Below are 11,314 nucleotides of genomic sequence, written 5' to 3'. Positions count from 1 at the left end.
AAGCTACCCTCGCTGGATGAAGCACCAGTCCATCGCAATTCACCTTCAACATTTCATTTTGTTATATACCTAAACTTTCAGTTAACAAAACGAGCACTGTGATTGGTTGATTCTTGGTCAAGTGCCCCTCATCAAATTCAAATGTATCCCGTCTGGGATACCTTTGCGGAGCTCGAGTTGTTGCCCGCGCGCCGATTTTGCCACATGACTGTTTAAGGGAAAGTCTATATATTTAACAAAGCACTTAAGGTATAGTCCCATCGGGAAACTAGTTAGTTTTGTTTTCCCTCGAGTCCTGATGTTTCCAGGTAATTTAGTGTTGACGAAGGGCTAACACTCGAAACGTCGGCTTTTTTACTCTTTACGGTGGCTAATTTACGTTTTCAACCCAGTTGTTAACGCTAAATTACCTGCTATAGTCTCCCACCGACGCAGCACCACAGTTTCTTTAGAAACTTACCCCTTTATCCTGATGTTTCCCTCCACTTCATCTCGGCAAACATGAGGACTCGAGGAAAACAAAACTGTTTCCCTTCGGACCATACATTAAGTGTATAATGTTCCCCTCGCGGTTTACTGGTTCCTGCTTACTCTCCTGGGTGGAGAGATGAAGTGAAAGTAGTGTTTTTACCAAGAACACAGCACACTGTTAAGAGAGAGGCGCTAATCATGGGCATATTCCATCTAATGTCTACTTTCAACTGATCCTGTGATTCGAGTTTCGTCACTTTTCACGAATCCGAACATGGTTTCCCCCTGAAGAAGAACCCAGTAACTTTATGAACGATATCGTATTTAAGTGATAAAAGGAGTGGAGAGTAACACCTTTATTACAACCTTACTATTACATAAAAAGGTACATTCCCACCTTCAAAGCACTATTTACAGTCTAGTCTGAAGAAGTCTCTAATGACAGATTTTGTTTCAGTCCGATTTTCACTGGCGCATCATTACGAACACAAAAGAGCGAGGAGAGACAAAGAAAACGGTGAATGGAAATGAACAGCGGTTAATTTTTGCATTTTTCTCTCAGTTCGTCCAAAACCGGAAGGTAAAAACAGCCTGTCATGCTTGAGAGAATTCCAGTTGAGAAAGTACTTGGAACCAAACCAAAAATAAAAACTGCAGCCAATCAAAAGAAAGAAACATGAAATGAAAACACGAGTGACCAAGTCGTGATTGGTTTTAGTTTTGAATCTGAGTGGTTGAGTTAAGTAAACCAACTACAATTAGAACGCCTCAGCAATGAACCGTAACACCGAGATCACGCCGGACAGCAAAAGTAACACAAACGTAACCATGAACATAAAACTGAAACAAGATTGTTCTTCTTCGTCATTTTCCTAACTTTTCGCGCGTGTCTTGGCTTGTGTTTATGCTCAAGCGAAAACCAGCCTTTCCTGGATGCGAGCGGCAACCTTTTAAACCACTATTACACATTTATTTCCCCTAAACATGCACCCGTTACATTACTTTAGTGACAGAATAAATAATTTCTTGGAGTTAAATTAACACCAGAGCAGAGCCACTAAATTCCAAAGTTAAAACTGAGCACTTCCTTCGCCCCCCCTTCTGCTGTCAGCATGCGCTGAAACGTTTTCTTTAAAATATGATAATCCATTTACATCCGTTAGTGCAGGCCTCTGCGAGATATCATGACCCATGTTGCGAAGATCCTTCTTTATACTAGAGGCCACTTCCTTGTCTTCGAACTTGTCAGCTAGGGGGAAAACATAGAGCAAAGTCAACCGTTTGTTACGTTTCAATAACAGCAAATAAAATTTAAATCAAACAGAAAATTGTGATTGCAACTGGACTTTTGGGTAGCAAAGGTTAACTCCTCTCTGTTCTTCAATGGGCCATATTCATCATGCAGTGCCTCTTCTGGGGTACGCACAGCCCGTTCCCAGTGGTGGAGCAGATTAAAAAGGGAGGAAATTTGGGTTGGATTCACTTCATGGTTATTCGCCTTGAAAAGGCTCAGATAAGTGCAAAGCATTTCATGCCAAAGAATTTTAACTCTCCTTTTCAAATACAACTCATTCAAACTTGAACCCTCATTTTGAACATGACAGTACTTAGAATTCGGAAAAGGCATATTTGAGTCACGCCGTTGTCTGTATACCACATGAGAATTCTTAATTTACGTAAACACTGACGAGACGAAGTCAAATTTGGTAAAATAGCAATGAACGTCATGATTATTTGTTTCTCTCTGCCTGTCACATGCAAAACCAGAAATGAAAAACAAAGCCAACATCAGTACCTTCAATTTCTGGAGTGCCAGTGTTTATATTAAAGAATACTCTTGGTCTTTCAATGGAATTCTTCAACGACATATTAAAGGCGAGATAGCTAACCAAAACTTCAGCTACCGAAGGCGTTATGTACATTCCACCAGAAGCTCCCAGTGACATGCGGAACCAACAACGTTTCTGAAGAAATAAAACAAACGTTAACAACTTCTACAGCGAACGCTCATGATGCTCGATTGGAACACGGAGATGTGGAAGAAGGAGGATAAGGTGAGAGAAAAAGAGGAAGGGGTAAAATTTCCGCACAGCCCCATACTAAATATGCATTCAGTTCTCGGTTGGAGAAAACAATGACAAAAACAATACATTGCCATTGAGAAAACAGATTTGTTTACAATAGTATGGGGCTGTGCGGAAATTTTACCAAAACATTTTACAATTTAAATAGAAAGTTATAATACAATATTTACACGACTAATCGCCACGCCGTTTATTAATTTTTTGCCATTGCTAGAGCATCGTTTTACACCGTTTTTCCCAAATCTTATTCCTTGAATCACTCACAACAATAACGATACATCAGTTGTAAATATTGTGTAAGACAGACACATGTTCAAAGTTTCAAAGTCTCGCTTTTTTGCTGAGATACAATCATAATTGCTTGGTTTTTCATTCTAACAACAACGATTGTGGAGATTACCGAGCTGTAATGTAATTTTTTAGTTTTCCTATAGTCCTCGAAAAAACGTTACGTTCATCTTATCGCAGGTACCATTACTCGACGGTGCATTTTATTAGTAATTTTGCTTCCATATGTCAGTCTTTTAAATGCAGTTTAACATATAGGCGACATTGAACCTTGGCAAACTTCGTTACCTCCTTATGAAGAACAACAGTTGGCACACAGGACGAGAGAGGACGCCTTCCTGGCACAATAAAGTTAGCCTGAAAGTAAACGGCCCGAATGTTGGCAGTTAAATGAACAAATTCCAACTGAATAAAACAAATTTAGCACGTTCTTACGTTGCGTTAGGTCGTCGACGAGGAGAGAGTCGAGCTTATTCTGTGAAATGTCGGGCTAAGATATTTTTATAAGAATGATTACTTTTGGAATGGCCATCATTTCCCTATAAAGGTGGAATAATACACGGGATGTAGCAAACGTTTTGACTTACCTTGGGTGGCCCATCCCAGCCAACCTTCGTAACTCCAGGAATTGAAAAGTCTGCCATCTCATTGTTTAAAATAATTCCGTTCTCTGTCATGATGCCCGAACCAAAATATTCATTTATTGAGCTGGAAAAAACACATCGAAAAAACCAATTTTAGATATCCTTGCAGCTAAGAACACTACTGAACTAGTAGTTGAAAATAGGACCGAACAAAAATTCAGGCTCGTACGGGATTTGAACCCATGACCTCTACGATACCGGTGCAGCGCTCTACCAACTGCGCTTACAAGCCAACTGGGAGCTGGTCAATATGTTGGGTCCAAATAAACCATCCAAGTGATGAATAATGATTTTAGATGTATGAAATTCATATATTTGTACTGCGGTGAAGAAACGAATTTAGAGAGTATTACTCAGTTGGTATAGCGCTGCACCGGTATCGCAGAGGTCATGGGTTCAAATCCCGTACGGACCTGAATTTCTTTTTTTTTCAGGTCCTATTTTCAACTACTAGTTCAGTAGTGTTCTTTACTGCGAGGATCTCTTAAATTCGTTTCTTCACCGCAGTGCAAATGTATGAATTTCATATATCTAAAATCATTATTCATCACTTGGATGGCTTATTTGGACCCAACATATTGACCAGCTCCCAGTTGGCTAGTTAGCTCAGTTAGTAGAGCGCTGCACCGGTATCGTGGAGGTCATGGGTTCAAATCCCGTACGGGCCTGAATTTTTTTCAGGTCATATTTTCAACTACTAGTTCAGTAGTGTTCTTAGCTGCGAGGATCTCTTCAATTCGTTTCTTCACCGCAGTGCAAATATATGAATTTCATATATCTAAAATCGTTATACATCGAGAAAACATGGAAATAATCATTTCCGAGTTTAACAGAAAATCTAATGTACTTACACACTCCAAGACTTTGCATCGGTTGTTAAAGTCCTTAACAAATTGCATATTGGGTATTGGCCTAATTTCTTCGAGGTGTATTTATGGACCAATACAACACCATGATCTACAAATACTCCAGAACTAGCAATTGCGAAGAGCTAACGTTCGAACGTCAGTTGATAATACTTAATGAGCATAGGAAGGGTTAACCCGGATGGACTAACTCTAGCGCAACTCTTCTAACTGACTTTTGTCAGTTATGTTCTAAATATAGTGTAACCCTTCCACACACCTGGTAACACTCACGAGTTCACCATCGGGTCCTATAACAGACACGTGCGCAGTACCATGTGACTCTGCTTGGCCAAACATTGGCCCATAATAAGATTCATTGAAGGTTTTGTTGGGTGAGATTTTCTCTCTGAGGGATTTTGCATGTTCTTTGCTGAAAGAAAAGTTGGATGTGAGAATTTAAAAAAAATAGGGAACGGAGAAGATTCATTTCCATAACTAAGAAAGGCGTTGAATAATTTTCAACAAAGGTAGAACAGGTCTTAAGTTCTAACATCGATTTTTACAGATTTTCTTTTCCTTACAAATTCCTTACAACTAAAAGTAACATTTGTATCTAAAATGCAAGTAAAAGTAAAAAATGAATAATGTTGGTGTGTATCAATGAAGGACACAAAAAGACTGGAGGCGCGGTCGCCTTGGTACTCTTCTTTGATATGTTGTCACAACGCTGCGTGACAACCCACGAAAGGTGGCGAAGGTCAGAGAACTTAAAAAAGGAGTGGACCAATGGAAAGAGAACGAAAGGAACATTTAGAGTGAAATGTGAAAAGTATAAAGACTTTATTTCCCCAGCACCCTGAAATCCTTCTACACAAACAAAACGTTTCTACAAACTTCTACTCATTTTGCATAAAGCGAAACATTAGAGAAAAAAAAAGGTAAAAATTGTGCAGCACATCTACCTTAACATTTGGTTAACAATTTTTGTGACATTGCCATCCTCAAGCAATGACCTCTGGGCAAAAGCAAACTTTATGGCCTACAAAATAAATCAACAAACACATTTATAAGACATGTGGGCATCACAATAACTCTTCTACAAAATTAATTAAGCCTTTGTTGATTTTGATTATTATTGCAATCATAAAACAGGGTACTACGTGTCTAAGAAGTTCCAAAATAAATTGGAGAAAATTTGAGAACTGCTATGCAGCTGCAGTAGACTCATATGGTGCTTCATTAAAAAAAAATTAACTCTGTGCAAAATTACAATTTAGGGGATTTCCTCTGTAAAATTTCTTATTGGAAATCTGATGAGACAGAAGGTTTGAATGTTTGCCTGTATTTTCCTAAACATGTATCTTCCTCACCTCTATAATGTAGTGGTATGAGCGGCTTTTTCCTTGATCTTTGTTGGTGAAATTAAATCCTTCAAGGATATTTAGCAATGACACTAAAACAGGTCCCCCAGAAGGTAAAGGTGTTGTAATCACCTGATAACCTGGAAAAATATTGATTGAAGATGACAACAACATTGAAATTTTACTTTCATGTTCACAATAGGGGTTAGAGAGTTAAACTAAAAGAACAGGCACACACAGTTTTAATTCTATCAAACACTGAAAACATACATGTACACTTGTATCTGCTCTCAGAGCCACTTAAATATTTTGCTTACGTTCAAAACAAAAATAAATGACTAATTTATTGTTTCTTACCAAGATATGTTGAATTAATGACAGCTTTGCTAAGAGGCTTGTAGTCTGACAAATCTTTACTGGTTAGGATTCCATTTGCTGATGTGACCTGAATCCAATACAACAAGTAAAATTAAAGTCTATAGATTCAAACAATAGTGAAAACTAATTTGTAGTTCAAAGTGAAAGCAAGTAACTTTTTAAGCTTCTATTGAAAGTTAACTTAAATTAAAAATTATTGATGATAACCAGTAAAGGTTCAATAATATTAAAATTAACAAAATGGGAAAATGCAGGACTAGTTGTCAGCTTTAGCAAATTAATTTGAAATTGTCACTTAATTATGGCTAAAAAATTCATTTACATCAAAAATTCCTATTTTCTCCAAATAATAAATGGTTCCTTATAAAAAGGGCTGAAGCGAAAATGAATACAATATGTACACAAGTGAGGTTATTTAAATGAACTGCTGGTAAATATAGTTCTCTCCATTTTGAGTCATTAATTTTTTTTGGAGTCCTCTCTTTGTGACTTGGATTGAATGTGTCTTCTTGAATTATGGTCAAGTCGCCAACGGTTCAACTCGCCAATGTATAAAATCAAGTAGAGATGTCTGCAAGTTGGTCTTCAATCCAGTACAACTTTTATTATTAGAAGTTAAACAAAGTCATATAGAAAAGTAAAAGATATTTAGTAAAAAAACAATTTTCTTTTCTTTCAGCAACATTTATAAGGATCTCATGGCAAATAAAGCAAGGTAAACATCTCCAATGACTATAAAAGCTTCAGACGCAACAAGTTATTATATATTGTTTTCACCTGACATCACAGCAGTTATATTGGTTATCAAAGCAATAAAAATGATAGCCATGTTGATGCCCTAAGTAAGTCCTGTAGGATTTGATAACTTTTCATACACATTAACACTTCTTTGTTCCGATCAATTTGCAAACAATGCAGTTTATACTGAAGACATCAAAAAAAAAAAAAAAGAAAAGAAATTCTTAATTTAAATTTTGCTAGCTAAAAATATTAGATAAGTAGAAACTACAGTAAATTGTCCTAATGCCCTGGAGTGGACTTCCAAGCAAAGCCCACCTCAATTATTATAAAGCAACATATCCCTTTTCATGAAAAGAACTTACCGCAGCCACTATTTTTTCTGCAATGGGTCCTCTGTACAAAACATCAGCCCCATGGTCTGCTATGTTTTGTAATGTCTCTGCCAAAGCTGGATTTCTCATTATATCTCCTTCCTAGAAATAGTAACCTGTACCTCAACATTCAATCTTCTCTCTCTTCAATCATACCTTGATAAAAAAGGCTGATGCCATTTTGAGCAGGTGTCCTTTTGAAACTCATGAACTTTAAGGTAACTGTGTTTGGTACATATCATATTCAAGTGGAATATATTAGGCTTCTAGCTAGTGGTTCCACAATTCATATTTCCCAATGATTTTGTTCTCAACAGTACCTATCAATCCTTTTAAATTGGGCAAACCTGTGCAAGAAGCACACTGCTGGACTCCTAAACATCTCCAGCTTTGAGAGAGTTGACTAATATATTTTCTTGAATTCCAAACCTCTTGGTGGAGCAAATTTCAATCAAGGGTTGATCTTAAAACATAATGTATTGACATGTTACTTTGATTTCCTTTCTGTTGCAACTGAAGTAAAAGAAATTACCTTCAAAGGCTTCCCTTGTGGGTCCAAAATCATTTCTTTTAGTTTAGTACTAAGGGATTCCTTTGGCAAATTCCTTAGAACTCTTCCTGCATAGCAAATTAGCCTCAGTTGATATAAAGTCAAGTACTTGTTTAAACTAATAAAAGCTTATCTTATCAGCATGTTCATTGGTTGATACTGTAGTAAGGACTATGTTCTAATTCAGAGTTTAAGGGAGAATGCCAAAATAAGGCCCAACAAAGGAAAAACAAAAAATCCAAAAAAGGAACATGAAAGCAAAATCGCGAGGAATTTTATGCAACATTTTGTACAAAAGACTGGGATGATTACAAACGTGATAGCTTTAGTGTAATGGTTACTGCTGTTGACCCACACCTCAAAGAGAAAAAATATAAAGACTCATTTATTCTTGTGAGAGGTTTTAAAAGTTTGAAAGAAATTCCTAAGGAAAAAACCAGACTGCTCTGGCAAAAGGCAAAGGAAAGTGGCCAAACTGGTGAGCCATGACACAAGATAAAGACAACTAAAATGGAAAACAGAGTCATATTTTTGCTTGTATATTTATTTATCAGCTATTAATCACATGATTTTTCTCATAAATTTTTCAATGACTACAAGTTGCTCTTTATCCCAAATTGTACTTTAAATTTAACAATTGGTTCATATGTCAGCGTGCGATCATCGAGATATGAAGCACGCAGGAAGTTTGGAGGGCATGAAGAATGCGTCAGAGTTGCTCGAGGCTATGCCTCAAGCAATTCTAGCTTCTTGAGTGCTCTCCAAACTTCCCAATTGTTGATTAGACAAATTTTTATGTGATAACCTATACAGCTCAAGTTCAAAAAACCATAATATATGTAACAAAAGTATATTAGAGAATCAGAAGAGGAAATTCTTAATATGTCAAAAGTAAACACAAGAAAACTTGAATGAAAAACAATAAGAAACAATCGTTTCTTTCTATTTTGTATCAAACATCTTGAGCTCATAAACATTTCAAGTGAGAACTGACCTGTGTGAGCAGTCACCTTAAAACCTTCTTTGGCTAGTTTAATGGCAGGTTCAAAAACTTCTGACCACTTTAACCTGTGATGGATATTACATAAAAATATTTTAAACACCAACATGCATTTCAACACAAGAAGGTATAGAGAAACTACACTTTGCAGAATGTATATGTACTTAATGTCTTAAACTTGATTGCATGGACATGCTGCAGTTCAAATTTTTTCTTGATTTAATAAATATTTTCCACCCATTTTGACTAATTTACAATGTAATGTTCTTGATCTGTTAATCATTATAATCATGATCTATCATAATTTTGGGCAACAGATCACGGGAAATTTTTCACCAGAACATATAAATGCTACATTAACTTGCACTATTAATATGAATTTGGCCTCTGTACATGTAATTTCACAGAAACAATTCTGTCAAAATGAAAAACAATTTTGAACCAATAGTTTGGAAGTTAATCATTAGTTCCAAGACTTAGTGTACAAAGTCAGTATGTCAGCATAAATTCAGTTCTCTGAAGCCCTTATAATACAATTGTCAAAATTCATAACAATTTTTAAAATAGCTAGGCAGATTTATGTAAAATCCATTGTTTGCAATATTCCTCGGCATCTATTCTTTAATCATTTACACCCTAACATCAGTCTGCAAGTTCTTGCTATAGTTTTCTATACATTTCCTATGGTACCTAGAAGGAAAATTTGTCAGATATAATCAAGAGCTTGTTGAATTTGTGATCATTTCCTTTATTCTCACAACCATCATATTTGATCCAAGGGCAGTACTGTTGGGAGAAATTAGATGCTTATAATTCTCAGGGGTTAACAGGTTAAGCTACACAGTTATGAACAATTCCATGTCATGATACTTACTTTCCAGACTTCTTGTGTGCCAATTCAAATCCTTTTATTTCACCTGGCACAGCAACTGACAACCCACCCTGGTCAAAAAATAACTTTTTGTAAGTAGAAACAAGTATAGAAATAACATATCCTTAATGCTTACAGCCTCACTTTGGTCATACATATACCCCAGCTTAAATTCTTGATACCAGTACAGTGTATCCCATTAAGCTGTGAATTGAACAAAGAACTAATCACTTGTTTGGCCCCAAGGATGATACCGACTGTGGTACAGTAATTGGTAAATTCTCTGGTCTTGTTTTAGAATTTATTTCTTTTTCCTTACTAGCAACACTTTAATTTAGTTAGTACTGTTAAATTTTATTGATATTCTAACTTGTGATTTTAATGAACAACTTCTCAATGAAAATGAGTTCCTACATATTGAAGGCCAAATCAAAGCAGAAAGACTCATAATTTTACTTTTAATTTTTTTTAACTACAAAAAGATGCAAGGCTTACAGAAACAAAGAAGGCATTGTGAGTGCGAAAAAATTTTTTTACTGTACTCAGACTCTATATTCCATGTCTAGACATATTGCAGTCTCACCCATCTCACAAGTGATCCATTTCCTTTAAACATGTCTTTAGTGGCTGCTTGTGGTGCAACTTCTCTGAAATCAATCACTTCTGCTTCTTCTTTGTCCTTCTTGGGAACTACAGTCAGCATGAAGCCACCACTACAAACAAAAATAAACACCAGACACACAGGAATCAACCACTACATCACTGCACTTGACTTGCTAGTAGTCATTTCATATAATCATTAACCCTTCAAGCAGAGACTGTTCTATGCGTCATGTCAATTAGAGAAATATTTTGGCTTGTAAATTTACATCAAAAGTCACAAATTTTGTGTAATGTGTTCCCATGTGAAGATATGAATGTCACCTGGTGATCATAGGATTCAAGCCAAGGCATTTAATTTTGTGTGTAGAGGAAGGGCCTTCTTCTATAAGTGCATTACTAAGAAGATGTATTTTTTTTTTTGTGGGAGAAAATAAAATGACTACTCCAAAAGGAAAACACTTTGTCTTTTGTGTAGGAAGTTGGTCAGAAATAACACTTCCAAAGGAAAATTTGTGTGTACACATACATGACTGTATATCCCTGCAATCACTGTAAGTGCACTTAAGAAATGCATTTTTTTGTAACATTTGACCCTTTAACTCCCAAGATTTGATTGTTAATTCTCCTCTTCAGCTGCTACACATTTCCTTGTCAATCAGTTATGAGAATTTGGTGTTAGATTAAGAAAACAACTTCTACCTTACCAGTTTGAGTATTCTCATTACCTGTTTGTGGGATAATGTATGAATATTATAGGGAGAAGTTACTTGTTGATCACTTTTGGGAGTTAAAGGGTTAATTATAATTTGTAATTCTTTGCTGACTTATGAAGTCTTATTTGACATGGGGTACATGTAACTTTTATATAAACCCTGTATAAATGGTATAAAAAACATTGAAGGCATCAGAAATTGAACAGTCTTATTATTAATTAACCAATTTCATTTTCATTTTGATTCATTATTTTTTTCAAAGTCACATCAAAATCATAAAAATGCAAATATATTAAATTATTTTGAAAGGTTTTTCTACATTTGAAATAATATTTATTTAGTAAATGAACAGAAAAATGGCTAAATGGAAAAGCCATATATTTATGTGTTT

The 11,314-nt window shown here is 35.8% G+C and overlaps 1 protein-coding gene across 1 annotated transcript in view; it reads right to left on the bottom strand.

Annotated features, from left to right (window-relative positions):
* Positions 1-812: 812 nt before the first annotated feature.
* LOC113670800 (glutathione hydrolase 1 proenzyme) overlaps positions 813-11,314 on the bottom strand; it is a 12,527-nt gene continuing 2,025 nt past the window's right edge. The window contains exons 4-16 of the mRNA XM_027186995.2: positions 10,191-10,320; positions 9,611-9,678; positions 8,731-8,804; positions 7,719-7,804; positions 7,178-7,288; positions 6,054-6,141; positions 5,706-5,836; positions 5,298-5,374; positions 4,613-4,765; positions 3,431-3,551; positions 3,132-3,200; positions 2,267-2,435; positions 813-1,720 (exon numbers count right to left, since the gene is read on the bottom strand). Of these exons, the coding sequence (XP_027042796.2) occupies positions 1,542-1,720; positions 2,267-2,435; positions 3,132-3,200; positions 3,431-3,551; positions 4,613-4,765; positions 5,298-5,374; positions 5,706-5,836; positions 6,054-6,141; positions 7,178-7,288; positions 7,719-7,804; positions 8,731-8,804; positions 9,611-9,678; positions 10,191-10,320 (1,456 nt within the window). The 3' untranslated portion in view covers positions 813-1,541. The remainder of the gene's footprint in view (positions 1,721-2,266; positions 2,436-3,131; positions 3,201-3,430; positions 3,552-4,612; positions 4,766-5,297; positions 5,375-5,705; positions 5,837-6,053; positions 6,142-7,177; positions 7,289-7,718; positions 7,805-8,730; positions 8,805-9,610; positions 9,679-10,190; positions 10,321-11,314) is intronic.

The sequence above is a fragment of the Pocillopora damicornis genome, chromosome 2, assembly GCF_964200805.1.
Source record: "Pocillopora damicornis chromosome 2, jaPocDami1.2, whole genome shotgun sequence".
Taxonomy (NCBI): domain Eukaryota; kingdom Metazoa; phylum Cnidaria; class Anthozoa; order Scleractinia; family Pocilloporidae; genus Pocillopora; species Pocillopora damicornis.
This window is presented reverse-complemented; position numbering and strand designations above follow the sequence as displayed.